General features: G+C 34.2%; 1 protein-coding gene across 9 annotated transcripts in view; it reads right to left on the reverse strand.

Annotated features, from left to right (window-relative positions):
• Nucleotides 1-1,294: 1,294 nt before the first annotated feature.
• PPP1R12A (protein phosphatase 1 regulatory subunit 12A) overlaps nucleotides 1,295-22,556 on the reverse strand; it is a 160,097-nt gene continuing 138,835 nt past the window's right edge. For 4 of the 9 annotated variants that reach the window (XM_043561594.1, XM_043561593.1, XM_043561599.1 and 1 more), the window contains 7 exons: nucleotides 17,382-17,398; nucleotides 16,335-16,470; nucleotides 14,303-14,407; nucleotides 8,723-8,770; nucleotides 6,250-6,300; nucleotides 4,939-5,108; nucleotides 3,427-3,468 (listed from right to left, as the gene is read on the reverse strand). In XM_043561594.1, coding sequence (XP_043417529.1) covers nucleotides 4,974-5,108; nucleotides 6,250-6,300; nucleotides 8,723-8,770; nucleotides 14,303-14,407; nucleotides 16,335-16,470; nucleotides 17,382-17,398 — 492 coding nt within the window. In that variant the 3' untranslated portion in view covers nucleotides 3,427-3,468; nucleotides 4,939-4,973. Of the gene's footprint in view, nucleotides 3,469-4,938; nucleotides 5,109-6,249; nucleotides 6,301-7,022; nucleotides 7,054-8,722; nucleotides 8,771-14,302; nucleotides 14,408-16,334; nucleotides 16,471-17,381; nucleotides 17,399-22,556 lie in introns of those variants that run through there. The other 5 variants (XM_043561596.1, XM_043561601.1, XM_043561597.1 and 2 more) reach the window with 4 other exon arrangements.

Consider the following 22,556-nt stretch of genomic DNA (forward strand, 5'->3'; position numbering starts at 1 on the left):
CTCCGTCACTTACCTCAGAGAAAGAGCAATCTGTCATTTCCAAAGCATTTAACCCCAGAGAACCTTTCCAAAATGAGTCAAGCAATGTATTTAGGTATCTAGAGCTATATACAACAGGAAAAACAATTTTATTCTATACTCAATCCTTTTTGGACAGCAGCTTGTGTACATGCACTCACGCACAGAGATTACACGTATACAGTATAACATGTGGACATCACAGAAAAGACTGCTCATCAGTCAGACTTCATGTTTGTGGCCAAAGGTTTTCACCAATGGGTAGTTCATAGTTGTTAGTGGAGTCTGCTGTATTCTGCTTCTAATGATGAAGTGGAGGGCAAACTACAAGACTATTGTGTCCTAAGGGAAACACATGGTCCTGGTCTGAAGAGAACTGGGCTCTGGATGATTTTCTTCTTATGACAACTTATGACATGAAGAGTCATGACTGTTCAGATTGGCCAGGAAAGACTAAGTGATAACAAACTTCTAAGCAAAAGAGTAAAGTAGTCGAGTGGATTGGTAAATACCTACTTTTTGTATGAGACCTCTCTGACACAGTTCTATAGCTGCTTTTCATTTGGCTTTGAAGTATGTGCACGTGAAATTCTTTTATGCAGGACAAACAACAGTAATGTTCTTAGTTCTGTGAGCATGCTTAGGGAAAACAAGTACTGAAAATAGAAAAAATAGAATTGAATTCTTATATTAATGTACACAAAGGCTTGCCACAAGTCCTTTACCCAAATTCCCCAAATTAAAAGTGCCTCTTTTATGTAGTTATAGATGTGTAAGTAGATGAGGGGCTGAACTTGGGACAAACCCAGGTTGAGGAATGATGTGTTATTTTACATTTCAATGGAGTATTATCTTTATATGTATTCCCAAGCCTATGTCTGCAGCTAAGAAAAAGCACAGGTTTAATTTAGAAACCACAAAATGTCTATGTGAATGAAATCTCATGCTACAAAGCTACTATCTTGAAACTTGCTATTATTTTTTACCCAGTTATTATCATAAAAAAACTAGTTCTCAGATTCTGCATACAGACAGCTTTATGTAAAATATATAAACATTTGTCGAAATTGGTACACAGATTGCATAAATATGGCAATTAAGATTGCATTTACAGATGTGCATGTACAATGTTGTGCAAATTATCACAATATTACAATTTTGAAAATTATTCAAATTGGAATCCAAGTAAAGCAATTAGTGAAAAAATACCCATGCAGAATTTAAATATCTCAGAACAAAATTTAAGTGTCTTCAGTAAAAGGTCACACATTTAAAATAGTTTTATTCATTTTATTTGTATATGTCAAAATACATTTTTATTTCCAAAATAGTGGGTTTTGCAACTAGTTTCATGCAGAAACAAGGTCTGCTCAATACTACCAATAAAATCAATATAGCACAGTAGCTGTTCAGTTTTAGATACAAAGAATAAATAACCTAAATACAAAACACTAAAATATTAGAAACATGTATTTAATCATTCTTCACAGGCATCCAAACTTCACAAATATAATCCTTAGCATGCCTAACTGTTGTGCAACCAGAACATGTTGCAGTCACTCAAACTGATCAATTATCTGTATATTTTACGTCCACATAAGACCATGGAAATTCTCTATATTCAGACCCACCATTCATACAGTTCAAATATAACCAAAAATAAAATTCCCATAACTATCCTTGTACCTTTAAAAATCAAGAATCCTGAGCTTGGTAGTAAGAGCATAACCTTATATCTTCATAAAACCAATCAAGAGAGAGAGGACTTAAAATCCTGCTTACCAAAACACCCTTTCCCAGCCCCAAAGTAATCTAAAATAGGCAGTAGAACACAATGACCTTTTAAAATGAAGGGGTACAAATTCACATTTAATATAGTATACAATACAATCAATAATACAATTAGCTACTATAAGCTTTACAATGTACAATTTATTCAAATGGCTGAACTGTTCAGTGGTTAAGGAGACAGTTATGTGCCAGAAAGATGTGGTATTTTTTTGCATGGTTTGATGAAAATATAAAAGCTATTTGTCCAAATAAAAGCCATCTTCACTATGTACTTGGTTTTGCTTTTTTTTTTTTTTTTAAAAGGCCACTGAAATGTATAAAATGGTCTGAACATGATGGTGGTATCAAAGTCAATGCCTCTTCACATGGCAATAACAGTGCATTTAACATTAACTCACGGTTAAGTCTGCAAATGATTTCATAGCATTACTTTGGCTAGCACAACAGTTTTAGACAGCACTCAGATAAATATAGGTATGTGAAATGTGAAGCAATTATCTTATGCAACTTTAGTTGTGGTTGAATACTATCAAATGAAAACTGAAAATAAAAGTAAAAGCACTTTACAGTAGAAAACTTTTGTAAAGATAGGGCCCCACATAATGTGTTACTTTTTAAGTCTTTATATCACATTGTTAGCAAATTTTGTTTTTAACACTATTATGGAGTAGCCTACTTTGCATTAACAGACATTTGAATTAAGAAAATAGTCAAGCATGCCATGTGGTGGTCTAAAAATCAAAACAATACACTTATTTATATATACAGCATCACTCAGTACCTGCTAAAATGAATGTGAAGATTATATACTACAATAATAAAAAACAAACAAAAACAAAAAAGTGACCAACAAAGGCAGAAAATAGGACTTAAAAGAATCTAATCTCAATTGACTTTAAAGCATTCATATAAGAAATAAATGCATATTGCACAAACAGTGAAAGCAAATGTTCCACCAAGCAATTCAGTTCCAGGCGGAAGACAACAGAGCATTAGCCTAATACATGACAATGATATGAGGAGAACAGGTGTTCTTTTCTGTAAATGAGAAAGCTGTGAAAACATAGATGAGTCTGCCACATGAAGAGTTAGAAGGAAAAAATACAAACCCAAACTTAGATGTAAAGCAAAAAAATATCGAAAAACTGGAAACCGTGGCACATCAAAAAATGTTGAATAACTGTCTTCTGTGAGAGCTGAAAGTTTTTGTTGACACAAAAGTATTTATGTACAACTAAGGCTTACTGGTTAAATATCTCTGAGGCATATCTGGCCTTGAACACTTTCCTTAAATGCTGGAGCTGTAAACAAGTTTTCTCAGTCATTAAAAAAAAAAAATCTTCTCAGCAGCTGCATTAACATGAAACAATGGTCTTGATACAAGAAAAAAAAAAAAAAAAAAAACCCAGAAAATTAAACAACAAAATTCCTAGATAAGAGGGCATTTGGCAGGATATCCGAAAATGACAGTCTCCCTGGATTCTTCCCAGGCTTCCAGTGACTGTCAATTATGGTCCACTGGGTTGCTCATATGTGCAATTCCATTACTTGCTGCTTTTTTTTTCCTTTTTTTTATTTGGAAAGTTTGCTTATAACTCTGATCAAGGCCCCATTTTCATCCTTTAGCCTCTGGTTGTCTGCTTTTAGGTCTGGTAACATCTATGAGGGTAAAAATAAAAAAAAAAGGTTTTACTTCAATAGGAAGACAAAAATGTTATCCTTAGTGTTTTTATATTTTCACCACAAGACACATGAACAAGCTTTGTCAGTTATATAAATTTCTAGTGGCTAAAACGTATAAGAAAGAAAAAACTTGATTTGTGACGCTAATTAGTTTAATAAATGATGGAATGAGAAGTTTATTTTCCCAAAGTTATCATTTGGAATGTACTAAATCACTTGATATTATGACTCACAAGCACACTGTATTAGAGCAGCCAAGAAAATGAAGCCTGTTTTTGTTAGGATAGGCTCTCAAAGGGAGTTCCTCTAAGACTTCTATCAGCATCTAAACCACACCCTTTTACTTTATTTACATCGGACCTTAAATATTATTCCACAAGAAAACCAGCCTATTTAGGGAAGTTTTGAGGGAATTAGACTTGTTCTAAATTATTAGAATTCCTTAAAGGATTCAACTGTAGTACTAAGCTTAAGCATGTACTACAGTGTCTGATCCAAGATAGGTGCTCATTAAACGATAACAATTATTCCTATTATTGGAATAGTATAAAATAACTTATAAGCCAAAATATATTTATGAAAATATCTAAGCACTGAAAAAACAACCAGTATTTGGAACAAAGAGAAAAACACACGCTCAGGTCCTCAAAGGAAATCTATCTTCTGTTCTATAGACAAACTGAAGGAGGGGGTGGAAATGTTAGCAGTAAACTGGATTTTCTACTAAGAATGACTTAAATTCCATGTGCTCTGCCAGATTTGCTAGGAAGTAGAACAGTTTATACTTTGGACACTAACATACTTTGCAAGACACTGGAAATAGTTTTCTACTACCTTTCCTCAGCTTTCAAGATGTAGTAGATTGTAAAATTAGACAAAAGTAAAACTTCTACTTGGCAAAATTACCTTAAGCAAAATCTTTATGAAGAGTTTAAATTTATATGGAATGAATCAATTCTTGTTTTCAGAATATATGGTTATAAAATACAGTAATGTGAAGTTTATGTATCAGGATACCACTGTAAAGGACTAAGTGAATATTACCTGAAGTGGTTCTGAGTGAAAATGACATTATTTTGAAAAACAGATAAAACATGTTTAATCGTCACCTTCAACATATTAATTGTATGTAAAATACATGTTACATTGTTTACGTTCCTTTTTCTTTCTAGTCAAGAATTTTAAATGGTCATAGTTTTAATCCATAAATTATCTGTAGAGCCAAAAATGTGCACAAGCTTTTGCAAAAGTGCAGACAAGTCTTTAAATCCCTAAACCGTTCTCTAAATTCACTGTAGTTTATCAGTCAGAATGTACAATTAGTGACACTTTCTAACATTCTGAGAAGCCATGCATAATTAACAGTTATATGATAAGCTACAGACACAATGGCATTAATTTGTAAAAGTGAGCTCAAGACACGCTTACTAATACAAAAACACCTGCCTGGCTCTACCAAGAAGAAATGATGAAACTACAAGTTATAGGTTCACAGACTGCAGTTGCCTACAGAACCCTGAGCGCTTGGCTACCACTCTTGTCAAGGCCCTATTCTCAGTCAGCAGTCGTTCATTTAACTCTCTCAGAGTCTGAATTTGCTTTATTTGGTGCAGGTTCTGCAGGAATTAGAACATAAAGAAATAGAAAATAAAAAAATAAGAAAATGGAAAAGAGGACAATAAAAATACAAAGAATCACAGATAAATGAATATAAGAGGAAAAAAATTAAGAGTCTTAAAAGGATATTCCATGAGATTCACAAAGGTAAATAGTGTAGTCCTAAAATTCCATATCAAACAAAATACATAAACAAACAAAATCCAAAAAATTTGTCTCCAAAGTCATTCAGTAATAATATTCTAACAAAGAACCAAATTCAGCAATACAATAATTAAATCTTGACAGTCTAATTCTATAGACACATTTTCATAAGTATCAGTTCATTAATTCATAATGTGATAAAGATATTTTATGCAAGACAATATGATAAAAGGTAATCAATTAACTGTGCTATTTTTGTTCCCCCTGCAAGAAGTGTTCCTTCCAACATTCAAAACAAATTGTTACTTCTACAGGTAATTCAGAGTTCCATAAAATACAGCTCCGCTGGCCCACTACCGTAAAGTCCTTTATTTTCTTTTCTTTTTTTTTTTAAAAAAAATTTTTTTTTCAACATTTATTTATTTTTTTTGGGACAGAGAGAGACAGAGCATGAATGGGGGAGGGGCAGAGAGAGAGGGAGACACAGAATCGGAAACAGGCTCCAGGCTCTGAGCCATCAGCACAGAGCCTGACGCGGGGCTCGAACTCACGGACTGCGAGATCGTGACCTGGCTGAAGTCGGACGCTTAACCGACTGCGCCACCCAGGCGCCCCAAAGTCCTTTATTTTCAAAGGAAAACACTTTTGTATCGATCCCCACTCCACCATTTACTCTCCAAGAAACAGAGTATGTGAAATGTGAAGAATAAATACTAAATCCCAAATCTTACAGTCATTATTGTCTAATTTCTTCTACACCTGACTATCAAAACAGCCATAAAAATTGATTAACAAAACGATTTGAATTATAAATGTTCTCCTAGCTCACCTAAAACCTGGATTTAGGAATAAAGAGAAGCACGGCATATGGATAATTCACAAATTACACAATCAGTGTTGAGAACAATTAACATGAACACAGTATGTTATTAGTTCTGTAAAATTTAAGTTCGTAAAGAGCACTGTCTCTCATAAGTAGTAGCATGGTTTACTTACTTTGAGCTCTTCTTCCATTTCAGATATTCTTCTTTCTAGAGCTCTTCGTTCCTAGATCAATTTAAGGTACCAATATTTATCACATAATTATTATATTCTTAATTCTCTAAGTTGTGAAATAGTGACACTTTAGAGTCAAAAATCAAATCAGGAGCAGTGTGGAAAAAGATGTGATGCCAGTGATGTGCAAAGAGCTTTCCAAATTTCTTTCAAGAAATAAATATGAAGATTATTATTTTTATTAATTTCTATAAGCTCTTTCTTTAAAGCTTTGACTTTAAGGTAAGATGCTACATAACATGTTCAAACTGTTTTTTCAGTTCATTTAAACTTAGGCATAGAATAAACCAATACTCAAGACTGAGGATTATGTAGAGGAAAAAAAACCCCACACATAGATGCAATTATTCTACAGTGACAGAAGCAGAAACGCAAGAAGCAAACATGCCTAAAATATGTGTAAACTTTCAAAAGGATCTAAGAGAAGTTCATCTCCTCCACCTGCAAGGTCTACTAGCCATTATTTATCCAGTTGGCTTTACAGTTTTGTACCGAGCTTGATACTGTGTGCAGCACTGATGCCGTGACTCTAATGAAGCAGCAGCTGCAGCATGTATTTTCATGTTCCTCCTTTCAAAGAGTGACAGGCAAAGGCAACATACGTTACTGCAGTGTACTGTTTTATTCTGCCTTAAATAATAAGCATTCTAGGGTGTTATGCAAAAAGCAAGCAGCAGTAATTAATGTGCTGTAAAACTTTGGTTAGGTCATACCGCCCAGAAGATACTGACTCTTGCCGGTCACCTTTCAGATACAAACCATTTAAATTTAGTTTAATCACTATGAATTCCCAAGACATTCTTTCCCAGATTAATAATTAATGTTGATATTTAGTAAAGCAGTACATTTACTGTAAATGTTAATGTTTTAGGTTATATGATGTAAAAAAAAATAGGATCCTACTCATAGTCTTTTAAATACCATGTTATTCTATTTTTAACTTGTTTAAACACTATTACATAGACAAAAATGTTATTTCCTATGAATAGGACTTTCTGCTAGTTAGTAATACAGCCATGACTAATTCATAAAAACCACTGCATTTCCCAAAACACTAGGATATATAGTGTCATATTTGATCCTCGTAACTTGGTGAAATATCATAAATAGCCTATTTCCTTCTGCCCCATCATCCTTAATTTTATTAGGTACCCTCAAGATTTTAACTATTTTCTGGTAAAAAAGACAAGAACACTTGTCTATAACTGTCTTATCACCAAAATAGCAATTATAAAGATGCAGGCAATTTCTTCTGTTTGGCAAACTTATTAACATTAAAAAATATGGTTACGAGAAAATTTATGTAAAGTGCTTAGCCCAGTGCCTGCCTGGTACACTGAATAAATGCTAGCAGTTATTATTAATACTATGATTACTAATGTCTGTTAAAATGGAAGTGGATAAGCTACTCAGTAATTTATCTGCATTCGACAGGCAGGCAAAGGAGTCAGATGAGAATGTCAGAGTATGAATATATGTATCATGTATGCGCAAGCCAAGAATAAAAAAGGACAGACATCATTTCTCTCTCTCTTTTGTTTTTCGTCAAAAAGGTAAATTGGCTATTTTTATAATGGAATGGAAGAAAATGTTTTATCAACTGCTCCTGATTATTTATTCTTTGACTTAGAGATCACAGCTACCCAGGATATAACTTCTCTAACCACAGCTCACGTGAACTAACAGATACTTTTTGGGGATTTTCCTTTAACTTTTGATCATTTATACATTCTGAACTGCTCAAACTAAACTTGTAGAGTTATTCCTATGGCCACTGTAAGACCCATGAGCAATAACAGTAATAAATGAAGAAATACACGTGACTATATCACAGCCAGCTAAAAAATTACAGAAAGACAAAGAAGAGCAAAAAGGCTTTTCTAATAATCATTTTTTGTTTAAGATATCCTATTTAAGTTAAATATTTAAATTCAAAATTAAGTAAAGCATCATTAATTTAAAAAGAATTTTAAAATTTGATGTTCTTAGAATCTTTATAAACTTTAAATTTTGCAAACAATTAAACTAAATGTATACATGACCAAAATGTTTTAAGTATATCACCACAGAAAACCAAAGGAGATAAATGGCATATCAAAAACATCAGATTCATTACCACAATGTGTGTATTTCAGAATGAAGGCAAAGATTTTTTTAATCCATTAAAGGAATAACATGGTAAATTAAGTCTTAACACCTACAGAGGCAGGGTTATTTCACATCTACAGAGATCCCATAGAACTGTATAAAGAAGCTAAGCCAGAAAACATTTCTAATTAAATTAACATTAATCTACACTAATTAAAACTATCAACCATAAAGCCAAAACTGAAAGAAAAAAATCCTCCACCATTGCTTATATAAAACAATAAAAGGGGAAAAAGATTACTTACTCAATAAAATGGACACTTACCCTTTTTTCCATTTCCAATAGTGACCGATCAGCAAACCTTTCTTGCCTCTGTAACAAAGTAAGAAATATAAAAGGGATCTAAGTACAGTAAATGTGGGGGGTGGTACTGGAGGAGGACCACAGTAGCTCTCCTCTAGTGGTATTCAAATAAGTCATACTAGTCAGGTAGAGGAATACACAGGTATAAATAAAAATCAGTTTTGTATTGAAACAATAAAAAGTTAAAGGAATGCTCAGAAACAGAATGGTGTCCACAGCTCTCATGGACTACATTCCACTTTCCTCAGGTCTTTACATAGTACAGTACGGGGTAAGGAAGGAGGAGAACTGTGGAACAACACCAAAAAGATCCTACAGTTTCTCCTCCAATGCTCAAACTCTCTCCTTTCCTACACCACCAGGAGGAGTGGCTAATCCGAATGGTCAAATTCTAAGACTTTGACTGAAATGTAGTTCGGACTAGATTGAGTGAAATATCCATGCAGACAAACCAGTGAACTGGCCTAAATTTTGTTTTCTCTCCCAGCTTAGTCTTGCCTACTCTCTCTCTCTCTAGAGTTTTTGTTAACAATCACCCATATTCCAAAATTGGTAAGTAAGGTTCATACTCCTCGTCACTTAGAAGAAATCCTAGCTATATAGCTTTTCTTCTCCTGGTGAACTTAGGACTCATTTTCCTGCTTCCTGTACAATGTGATCAACTCGAAGTTGACAAAGTCCCCTGAGATTTGGGGGATGGAAAGGACCCTTGGGATTTTAAGTCATATGGTGCATGTAACACCACAAAGCTCTGCATATGAATACTGTGTAAAAGACCCAGTTAAGAAACAAGTTCTATCCTAGTTCTTTCTGACTTACACTGACTTCTGTACATTTATCTCCCTTGGGATTCCTGGTCACTTTGCCAGAAAAAAACAACAACCAAAAACTCATCAAATGGCTCACTTCCCAAAAGCGAATTTGCTGAATAATCAATCTTACCAATTTACTAGAAGTGTTTTTTTTTTTTTTAATGTTTATTCATTTATTTTTGAGAAAGAGAGTGTACAAGCAGGGGAGGAGCAGAAAGAGAGAGGGAGACACAAAATCTGAAGCAGGCTCCAGGTTCTGAACTGTCAGTGCAGAGCCTGATGTTGGGTTCAAACCCATGAACCATGAGAGACCTGAACCAAAGTCGGCCGCTTAATCGACTGAGCCAACCAGGTGCCCCCAAAAATAGTTTTTGACAACTTTTTTTAAACGTTTATTTTTGAGAGAGAGAAAGAGAGCAAGTTGGGGAGGGGCTGAGAGAAAGTGAGACAGAGGATCTAAGTAGGCTCTTCGCTAATGGCAGAGAGCCTGATGTGGGGCTCAAACACACACACAGTGAGATCATGACCTGGGCCGAAGTTGGAACCAAATGAGCCACCAAGGTGCCCCTTTGACACCTTTTTTAAAAGAATGATAAGTAACATTTTTTTAAAGTTTATTTTTGAGAGTGAGAGAGTTGGGGAGGGGTGGAGAGAGGGAGACACAGAATCCGAAGCAGGCTCCAGGCTCTGAGCTGTCAGCACAGAGACTGACATGGGGCTCAAACCCACAAACTGAGAGATCATGACCTGAGCTGAAGTCGGATGCTCCATGGACTGCGCCACCCAGGTGCCCTGTTTTTTTGGCAACTTTATTAACAAGAATGCTCTTTTATGACTATTAACTACAAAATTTACTTAAAAATATATTTCATCATTAAATGTTTTTTTTCTTTTTAAAGATTTTAAGTAATCTCTACACTCAACACAGGGATTGAATTTACAACTCCAAAGTCAAGAGTTGCAAGCTCTACTAACTGAGCCAGTCAGGCACCCCTAAATGTTTCTTTACACAATTTTTTGTTCTGTCAGCCCTTTCAGTATTCATGCTTTAGTATTATTCAGACTTGCAACCGTTACTTTTTGATCCTTTTATCACAATTTCTTTTTTGTGGTTATGGTATATAAAAGTTAAAGATCTAATCATAGCCAGGTATCCTTCCCTTTCTCTGTTGTTTTAAATGGTTTTATGCTTTTGTGCTTACTCTTTCTGGAAAAAGAAAAGTCGACATTTTAATTACTTATTGTTAGAAATCAAATATAAAATATATATGTATCAAATATAAAAACTTTTCAACTAATTCTGGTTTCTTTTTGTTTTTAATTTTTTTTTCTTTTTTTTTTTTAACGTTCATTTATTTTGAGACAGAGAGAGACAGAGCATGAACGGGGGAGGGGCAGAGAGAGAGGGAGACACAGAATCAGAAACAGGCTCCAGGCTCTGAGCCATCAGCCCAGAGCCCGATGCGGGGCTCGAACTCCTGGACCGCGAGATCATGACCTGGCTGAAGTCGGACGCTTAACCGACTACGCCACCCAGGCGCCCCTTCTTTTTGTTTTTAAATTTAAATTTATATTTTAATTGCTAGAAATACAAAACAAAGGCTAATATAATGTGCCCCTTGAAGATCTGCAAATGAATCCTAAAAATGTTTAAATGACTGAAAGATGTAGGGGCATCTGGCTGGCTCATTCAGGAGAGCATGTGACTCTTGGTGTCAGGGTCGTGGGTTTGAGTTCGGTAGCGATTACTTAAAAAAAAAAAAAAAGAAGAAGAAGAAGAAAAAGAAAGACTGAAAAATTTAAAAATGACATTCAAAAGCACCCGAAAGAAATCAGAAATAGCTGAAACAATGCCATTATATGTAAGTTAATGAAAGTTTAGATGGAAAATTGGCATTTTATTGAGGCGTTTTCTTCATATAGGGACATTTTAGCAACTTTATGATTTATGTGCTAATTTCTTATGTTAAAAATCAATTTTATTAATTAGTTAATATTTCTGGTAAATCTTGTAGTTAATAAGCTGTTAAAATCATAATTACTAAATCTAGTGAAATGACATTTGACAAAATATTCATCAAACCAGCTTTTGGTAAATCAGCTTATTTCCCTCTGTTGGAGACTACATGGAGGAGGGTGGCTGGACTAAGACGGGACTTAAAGATTCTAGAGTCCCTTGGCCAACTATTATCAAACATATGATTAATAGGATGATATCCCTTGGAAAAAACTCCATGCAACTATCAAACTGCCACCACTATGTTATGGAAGTAATGCTCAAAAAAGAAAATTAAAAAATCAGGTGGAATGATTCATAGTAGACTTAAATACTCAGGATAAATACTCTAGAGTTGAACAAAAAGCTTAATGTTTATCAGTTCTGCTTTTACATATATCCTTAAATTTTACAAATAACATTTACATAGGTTTCCCAACTAAGACAGTAACTCTGAATACTTACCGATGTCTTAAACTCTGAATTACCCTTCCCATTCATTATTCATTCAGTATACTGGGCATGGTACTCAGAATGTCTGCTAAGGCAGAAGCTGTCATACTTTTTAATCCAGTGACTTTTCTGGCCACAGTCCACAGGATCAGAAATTGGTACAGGACCCAAAGGCAACTTGCTATTGGTTGTCCAGTGTCCTATGAAATTGGACTTTTCACTAACAAGACCGTGAGCTGCAACAGGACTGCTCCATGCTGATAATAACTGGCTAATTCTATCAGTTCTCCTCTCTTGTAGAATTCAAATGAGAGACATATAGGAAGAATGAAATGACAACAGGGTACGCAGAGAGCAGAAAAACAGAGAGGGTAGTAAGCAGTAAAAACACAGATTAGTTGACTCACCAGTTACAGGACACTGCTGTAGAAAGCAGTGAACTTTTTTTCTTTTTAAAGCAGTGAACATTTTTATTTAGAAAACATTATGATCAAATCTCTAGAGCTAAAGCTATTTTCAGAAAACTAGTTATGATATTTTTATATGAGGAGGTTTACAAAGCTACTAATGCAACCCAAAGAAAGATGACTTTCCAGTTTACCATAAAGCCTAAGCATAAACCAGCAAGTTGTAACTTGTATGACATTCTAAGTTTTTATGACACCTCACTGTGAAATGTGTTCTTGTTCTGACTTACTTCTCTGTATATCCTTATAGTAAACCCTCAGCAGCTGATGGAATCTGCAGAGCTGAATAACCTCATAAGGTTATCTTAACTCCTGGAATTTTAGCAAAGCCTCCACTGTGCATTGCCAATTGCTTCACAATGTAATAGTGGTTAACAACAAGAAGAAGGTACCTAGTAACAAGTAGAAGTTCACATAGAGAACTTAAAAAATTATAAAAAATATAAGTATAAAAGAATGACCAATGAAAGTATACAGTCTCATTTATACAACTGGAGATGCCATTTTTAGATCAGTGACTTCAAACTGGATTCCAAAAGTTGTACTGTAGAAATTTGTTTATACTAGAAGGTCTCATGTTAAAATTAAACAAGTTTGTTTTCTTAAAAATTATGGGACCCCTTAGAGGCTTTTAACACATGAATAGTATCCTATAAAACTTCCAAGATGTAGTATAGTATCTCCGAAGATTCTTGGGTTACAAAACTTTTCTCTTTGAATGAGGACAGGTAGAGAATGAGGAAGGAATGTGTCTATCACTATCTCCCACAATTATAGTATTCCATGAAAAAAGCTTAGGAAACAATTCCTAGATCAAATGTATCCTACATCATATATACAGCTGTGAATTTTGTTCAGCTATCCCAATTTTCTTGTCTAAAATGGTCTCGTGTAGGCTGCTGCATAGTAGGTAAAAAGCGTTAACGGCAAACTATCTTATTCCAGCATTATTATATCAAATTACTTTTTAAGGAACAAACAGAAAATATTTATAATGAATAAAAGTGATTATAGCGGTGGCTGGGTGGCTCAGTTGGTTAAGCGCCAGACTTTGGCTCAGGTCGTGATCTCACAGTTCGTGAGCTCGAGCCCCACACCCTGGGCTCTGTGTGGACAGCTCAGAGCCTGGAGCCTGTTTCATATTCTGTGTCTCCCTCTCTCTCAGCCCCTCCCCCACTCTCACTCTGTTTCTTTCAAAAATAAAACATTAAATTAAAAAACAGTGATTACAAAATTATTTTACGGCCTTAGGAAGATTCTGTATAGATGCTTTTAAAACCTTGCTACATTTGGTATTCTGGAAATAAGCATTTAAGCCCTGTATGTATCACAACATAAGCATTAAAAGGCTTAAAAACACCTCAACTTTCCACTACAAGGCTATACATCTCTGTGTGTGTGTGTGTTTAAGTTTCTTTATTTTGAGAAAGAGAGAGTACACGCTGTGCACGCATGGTGTAGGGGCAGAGACAGAGAGGGAAAGAGAGAATCCCAAGTGGGCTCTGCACTGACAGCATCCGACACGGGGCTCTATCTCATGACTGAGATCATGACCAGAGACTAAGTGTCAGATGTTTAACCAACTGAGCCACCCAGGTACCCCTATACTTTTGTATTGTTAATTCATTCTAGAAAGAAGTAAAATGAAGTCATCATTAAACTGTATGATCTTGATTCCTTCTTACTGATAAGCTATTATCAGTAACCAAACTTATCTTTCAAAGAAACATCTGAGAATATTTCAGTCCAGTTTTTTAGACAGAATAAATCACAACTATTACCTTCAGGGTAACGAACAGAAAAAGGTACAAACCTGGGTGGCCTTTTCCAATTGTAATTTAAGATCTGTCAGTTCCATATTTGTATCATGTAGCTGTGCTTTCAGCTTTTCATTTTCAGCTAGAATTTGTTCATAAAGCTGTAAAAAGTAGGGTAGAATAAATTACTTTTCTGCTCTCCTAATATTTTAAGATTTCACACTGATTATTTGCAATATTGAAACAGATTAATAAGAGATAGAAGCCATTAAAGGAGACATTAAAAAAGTATTTTAATGCTTTGTGGTTGCAAGGCAGAAATTTTTGGTTATGCTATTCAGGTGTTTGTCCATATAAACTCTTTAACAAATTAGATCATGTTACAAATTTAAGACATCACTAAAAAATCTAACTTTTCTATTTCCATTAAAAAAAATTCATTTATATGATAAAGAGGGACTACATATCTACAGACCAATGATAGTTACAGCTAAGGGTTGAATAGCTTCCAAGTGATCTTCATTTGGGGTCTGTGAACTTCTCTGCCTACCATTCTCTCTTGAATTCCTGACACTGAGACGGAGCATCAGTTGTATTTATCATTTAATGAATGTATTTTTCCTTTAATGAAATTTAAAGGAAAGTGAAATATTTCTTGAATACTTTTGTAACACTTGAATCTACTATTTCTTCCCCTTCATCTCTACTACTACCACTATAGATGGCTAAAATCATCTCTTATTAGACTATTTTAATATTAAAACTGTTTTCCTGACCTCTTTCTAATTTGTTCTATTAGCAGCAAGAATTAACTTTTCCAAATTACAGTCTCAATTTCATATGCCAACCATTCCATTAACCCTCAGACATTAGAAACCCTTGACTAGCTTCTCAGGGTCCTCAGTATGAAGATATCCTTAAAACACCCTGTAAAACAGGTATGGTCTGGTCCTGACGTGCACACCTAACTGCAATGTCACACCTCCATCCCTTCTGCTCTACTAGCCATACTGAAAATTTAATTACTTCAATGCATCCTGTGCTGTTCTACCATCAGGTCAATGTCTTTGCAGTTCACTCCACGTAGAAAACTTTTTTGTCCCATTCTGCCGGTTTAACTAATCACCCTTCTGGGATTCACTTCTGAAGTTTCACTTCTTCAGAACATCTGTTTCTAGGCCCTGTAACTTTCCTTTGTTATACACTTTTAGGACACAGATTCTTTACTTCAGGATAATTGTTTCTATTTTCAAATTATACATTTACTAGTATGACTGTATGATAACTTCTCTCTCTTCTACTACATGGAAGATATCCATAAGTGTAATGACAGCATCTTCAATCTACTGCTGATAAGTAGAAACTCACCACTTAGCACAGTTCAGGGTTCAATTCTTCACCGAATGAATGACAGTCTTATTCATAATGTAAATCGACCTCCCACCTTCCTTCTCTTGCTGACTTAGTTTGTAAGAAAGTGATACAAATAGCTGCCAAATAGCTGGGGAACACATACAAGTATCACAAGGCTTCTTTTTCCCCCAACAAATTTCATCAGGTTTATTCTAAGCTCAAAAAATGTAAGAACTATGATAGAATCCTAGATTGTTGAGTTTCCAAGACTTACTTCCTAAATACTTCCATCCTTAATCTGTAATAGCACTTAAGCTACCACAAGTTTTTTAGTTACCTAGGAAAAACTCTATTCTCCTAGGAAAGCTCTATTCCCTTTTTTTGGCCACCTCTTATTAACAAATAGGTAAAGAAAAATGTGTGCGCATGCACACACAAACATCCCCAATACCCATGCCTCTTTTCAACTCAATCACAGTATCACCATACTAGCCTGAGACACTTAAGTGTGAAATAAAGTCTCTTTCCTTTAAAAAAAAATAAAACAACAACAAAACAGCTATTTATTTATAGGCTATCTACCATTTAGTGCCCCAAACTGAAAATTAAGTTATTTCAAGATATTGATTTCATAATGAGTTCCAGGAATAATATCCAAACACAAATATATCAAATATATCAATAGATCAACCAACAATTATTTTTTAATTAAATATAGTTGAATAACCCAAGTACCTTTTTAAAGTCAGTTGAGTCGTCCTTTTCTAGCCTGCTACTATAAGGTTTTCTTTCTTCTAAGTAACTGTATGATCCAGAGCGACCCAATAAGGAATCATACCGATCACTAGCTGATGTGGAACTGGTTTCATATCTTTAAAAGATGAATTAAAGTCAAAATCTTTATTAAAGGCTTTTACAGCTCACATTAACATGCATCCTACTACATTTGAACTTGATATTCCAAAACAGCAGATAAAATTCTCCCTCATCTATTATCAACCAACTTTTATGATACATTTAATAAGTGGAAAGTTATTTATAATATTATTCATTTCCATTATTTGAGGAAGAGATTCAATATATCTATATCCAAAAGTCAGAACTGGTTTCACATCACGATAAATTATTTCAACAATCCAAACAGATAACAGGTCTGCCCTAAACAGAAAGAACATATCTCATTTGTACATGAGAATTCTCTTATTATCTCGTTCTGAATTCAGGTTACCTTTTCTTGATAAAAGCTATTGCCTCCATATTTCAATGGAAATGTGTAGTATACAAAAATTTGTTCTTGGTTTTACAAGGCTTTGGTTAACAATTATGGGCAAGAGAAATGGAATGGAGGTTAGACTCAAGGACAGTGTGGAGGTTCGCTAAAAGGTAAATAATTTTGAGCTAGATGACAGTTTTTAGTGTCTTCACGGTTTTTCTTTTGTTTAAAGCAGGGATTGGAGAGAAGATTCAGAATACCTCATCAAATAAATTTATGGTGGGTTTCATCAGTCCCTGCTGTTATTAGGAAAACTTAAAAAGTTATCACTGTTGTAAGGGTTTAAGAAAAAATTTTCTTTCTTAGTGAGTTACTGGGACTATTTAACTAGAAGTAAAGGCTTTGACAAAGAAAGCTGGTAACAGTTATTAGGTCGTCTAAACATCTACAGATTTTTATTATTCAGATAATCCTAACAACTCACAAAATCCATAAGTATCTAAAAGCAACATGGAATGAAAATCTAAAAATAAAAATAAGAAAAAAGTCAGTAAAAATATAAAACATACCTAGAAATGGAATCCGTCTAGAAAAAAGAGAAAAACACAGGCATACTAAATTTCTATACTTTTATTAAAGCAACTTGATAGATCAAGTAAATTTAACATAACATTTATGCTATTGTCACACTACTAAACTTCTCTATTTACTATCTATATGTTTTAACTGTAATGTGATTATTCTTAGAAGTTCTAGAACAGAATCACTATATTTTTCATGCATAATAGCCATGCAACTAATTACACTTGGCAATTTATGGTCATCTTTTATGAATTTCTGAAAATACCATCATACAATATTTTTAATTAGAAGAAAAAAAGAGAGAGACTAAGACACATATTTATTACTTATACCTACCCTGCAGGAGAAAGTAGTATGTTTATATTAAGAAACATCAAGTTTACTACATGATATCCCAAAGCAACTATTTTTCTCATTTTTCTGTTTTTAAAGCAATAACATGAGAAGCAAACAAATGAATACTTGAAGTATTTTATGTATAATAGTATACACGTATTTTGTTTAAAACTTACTTTCTAGAAATCTAGCTATAAATTCCTCCAAGTTTAGCAATTAGGGGATAGGAAATTAGGATTTAATTTTCTCAAGTAAGTGGTATGCTATGTCAATGTTTCTTAACTTTTCTTATCTAAATAGTGAAATGATTAATAGGGTCTTAGTAGGGGACAAAACTTTTTTGGTGGTCATCCTTAGCTTTTTCCCTTTCTACTGAAGCACTAGCTGAATCTATAATTTTCTGTAAGGTAACTATTAAGAAATGGTTTGCTAAAAAAAAGAAAAAAAAAGAATGGTTTGTAAAATTTCAAAATTTAGATAATTGTATTTTTCCATTATATTTATCTCTGAATGCACTGTAAAATTATTGAGTTCTTTTGGGATTATTTAAAGTCTAACTTGGACTAAAAATGCCTTACTAGTCTATTGAAATTGAAAACCAATTGTAGGGGGCACCTGGGTGGCTCAGTCGGTTAAACGCCCGACTTCAGCTCAGGTCATGATCTCGTGGTCCGTGAGTTTGAGGCCCATGTCGGGCTCTGTGCTGACCGTTCAGAGCCTGGAGCCTGCTTTGGATTCTGTGTCTCCCTCTCTCTCTGTTCCTCCCTTGCTCATGCTCTGTCTCTCTTTCTCTCTCTCTCTCAAAAATAAACAAATATTTTTAAAAAGTTAAAAAAAGAACCCACCCAATTTTAATTTTGCACTTGCTTCCTACTTTTTTCACACAATGCTTTACCTCATTGATTTGTTCATTAGTTTTATAACAATTAACAATTCTGAAGCGAAATTTCAATTTTTGAGAGATTCAAATTCATACATTGCTAAGAGAATAGACTTTGTAAGTTCTCATCACAAGAAAAAGAATGTATAACTATGTGTAGGAATGGCTGTTAACTAGACTTATTGTGATCATTTTGTAATATATACAAATAATGAATCACTATGTTGAACACCTGAAACAAATACAGTATTATATGTCAATTATATCTCAAAAAAAAAAAAAAAAAAAGAACAGAACCAAAAAACCCCAAGAGATCCTATTAAAATTCAAAAAAATATCCTTGTGTACATATCAAATGAAAACATCACCTCTCACCTCACCAATTTGCACCCTGGTTCACTGATTTAAACTTAAGAAAAAACAAAAACTCCAAGCAGTCACAGAAATCACTCAAATTTCATTTCTTTGTCTTTAAAAATCGTGTGATCACTGGTCATTATTTACATTCTTAAAATTGGGATAAAAACCCCGTAACACAAAATTCACCATCTAAACTACTTTTAGGAGTATAGCTTAATAGTGTTAACTATATTCGCATTGTTGTGCAACACATCTCTAGAACTTTTTTATCTTGCAAAACAAACTTTACACCCATTGAACAACTCCCCATATTCTTCTACCCCCAACTCCTGGAAACCAGAACTCTACTTTGTCAGAGTTTGAATAGTTTAGAAACCCCATGTAAATGGAATCATAGTATGTCTATTTTATGACTAGCTTATTTCAAATGGTAGATGTCCTTATTTCATATAGTTAACATCCTTGCTCCCTGTGTTATAAAATTATTTTTTCAAACTAAAAATACCCTTATTACAGTGCCAGAAGGTCATATAAAAGTACCACAGCGTAAAAAAGTTTCACTGTAACTCCCTGTGCCTCCAACCCTCTTAGATAACTACTGTTAACCTTTTTTGGATACACATGTAAGTGAGCTTCTGATTTGTACTGTTAAACTAATCTCAGTAAAGAATGAATTTATTACAGTTCCAAAATCTTATATAAAAATGCCTATTTTAACAGTAATCATACCAAATCTGAGCATTATTAACTTCTGCTAATTTCACTTTTTATTTTAACTGTCATGTCTTTGGTTGTTAAGATTGAATGCATTTTAAAATTTACTGGCCATTTATATTTCTTCTTTTATAAAACTTACTAATTTCATATATCCTGTCTCTACTTTCCTTTTAGTGAGTCTTTTAATAGTACAAATACTAATCTTTTAAATGTTAAAAAGAGGATTAAGATTATTCACTTTATAAACAGAGTAAATGTGCCTCAACTTTAATAAGGGTATCTTTTCTATCATATTCTAGTTTTACATGTTTAAATAATCAAATCTGTTAATCTTTTCTTTTTCTTGCCTTAGTGTTATAAATTCTTTTTTATTTATTATTAAAAAAAATTTTTTTTAATGGTTGAGAGAGAGAGAGAGAGAAAGAAAGAGCGCTTGTGTGCGCACGAACAGGGGAGGAGCAGAGAGGGAGGGAGACACAGAATGTGAAACAGACTCCAGGCTCTGAGCCTTCAGCAGAGAGCCCAACACGGGGCTCGATCGCGTGAACTGCAAGATCGTGACCTGAGCCAAAGTCGAAGGCTTAACAGACTGAACCACCTAGGCACTCCTATACTTAAAATTCTTGATTTATTACTAATGTCCTTTGCAAGGTAAAAGTTTTATTATCTAACAACTTAATGATAGCAAATCACAATAACCAAAGCAACGTAAGTCCCATTTTTAGAAATAATGAACGTTATAATAATTATCATACATAATTCTATGTAAAGGATGTTATGATAAAGTAATGCAGCTTTCTATGATAAAATTTAATCTTAATTTCTTTTAATTTATATCCTGAAAGTAGACAGCTTGAGCTTCATATGCAATTGAGAATTTTTAAGAACTTTTTGGCCTTATCCAATTTACTTATCTTTGAAGCAAAAATGTACAGGCACACACCATTTTGTAATGTAGTTAACTTGGATTCTAGAACCCTAATGGAAGTTCTGTCATCAAACACACTATTGAGGTGTTGATGACACTATTTATTTCAGAAAATGTACAGAAGAATTTTGCTGCTAATACTTTTACACAGAAAAGTAAGGGCTGATGCTACAAGTTTTTTTTTTTTTTTTAATTTTTTTTTTAATGTTTATTTCTGAGACAGAGAGAGACAGAGAATGAATGGGGGAGGATCAGAGAGAGGGAGACACAGAAGCAGAAGCAGGCTACAGGCTCCAAGTTGTCAGTACAGAGTCGGACGCAGGGCTCGAACTCACAAACCGTGAGAGCATGACCTGAGCCAAAGTCGGTTGCTCAACTGACAGAGCCACCCAGGAGCCCCGATGCTACAAGTTTTAAAAAGAGAGTAGCATACTGGTGGAAGCACTTTTCTAGTCTACTGTAGAAGATACTGTTAGTATGTTAACCTCCATTCTTCCTTTTCCTCATGGTGTACCAGTCATTTGGTTTAGGTGAGATGGTATATGGCCCACATTAGTAGCAAAATGGCTGCACTATCTTAGTGGTGGGCCTTGTCTGGCTTAAGCCAATTATTATAATCCCGGCAGTGTGAGGTAAACTAGCTTGAGGCTGAAGCTGACACAGGGTTGTGTAATATAACTGGAGCACAATAAATTCTCTTTAGTTTGGGTTGGGTTTTCTGTTACTTGTAACTGAATGTTAGCACAAAAACAAGAGCTAAATAATCCTTTATTTAAAATGAAAAATGGGAATGCAAGCTGGTGTAGCCACTCTGGAAAACAGTATGGAGATTCCTCAAAAAACTAAAAATAGAACTACCCTACGACCCAGCAATTACACTACTAGGCATTTATCCACGGGATACAGGTGTGCTGTTTTGAAGGGACACATGCACCCCAATGTTTATAGCAGCATTATCAACAATAGTCAAAGTATGGAAAGAGCCCAAATGTCCATCGATGGATGAATGGATAAAGAAGATGTGGTAAATATGTACAATGGAGTATTACTTGGCAATCAAAAAGAATGAAATCTTGCCATTTGCAACTACATGGATGGAACTAGAGGGTATTATGCTAAGCCAAATTAGTCAGAGAAAGACACATATCATATGACTTCACTCATATGAGGACTTTAAGAGACAAAACAGATGAACATAAGGGAAGGGAAACAAAAATAATATAAAAACAGGGAGGGGGACAAAAGATAAAGAGACTCATAAATATGGAGAACAAACAGAGGGTTACTGGAGGGGGTGTGGGCTAAATGGGTAAGGGGCACTAAGGAATCTATTCCTGAAATCATTGTTGCACTATATGCTAATTTGGATGTAAATTATTAAAAAAAATTAAATTAAAAATTAAAACAAACAACCCAGTTCTCCTGTTTATTAAGAATTTACTGCTCTGAGATATAATACTAATGATTATTTTTTTAAGTATATGTTCAAATTAAGAAAAAATAAAGCCACTCTTTGGGATTTCCTAATAAAATTGCTTATTTCTGTGAAAAAAATAGATAAAATGAAAAAAAAAATCTATTTAAATTGTTTGGAACTAAGAAAATGTTTCTTCTTAGAAACAATTTTCTACTCAATGTTAATTAACAGTAAAACTTAAAACCCAACTGATCTGAATATGCTTCAAAGTCATAACTCTGTGAGTCAGAAAATCTTTTCCCTTCTATCCCAGCCTGGTGGGATGTAAGGTCTATGTGATAAGGCAGTGAGAAGTGCCAGCTGAGGATGGTTTACTAACCCATTCCCTCTTTTTTATCTATTGTTTTTTCTTGAAAGATGGGAATTCATAGGGTAGCAATGGGAAAGGAAGACAATGGTCAGGTTTACAGAATATAATAAACACAAGACACAGGGGAATTGGGGGAGTGCTGACAACTGATAGG

This window comes from Prionailurus bengalensis, chromosome B4 (genome assembly GCF_016509475.1).
Source record: "Prionailurus bengalensis isolate Pbe53 chromosome B4, Fcat_Pben_1.1_paternal_pri, whole genome shotgun sequence".
NCBI lineage: Eukaryota > Metazoa > Chordata > Mammalia > Carnivora > Felidae > Prionailurus > Prionailurus bengalensis.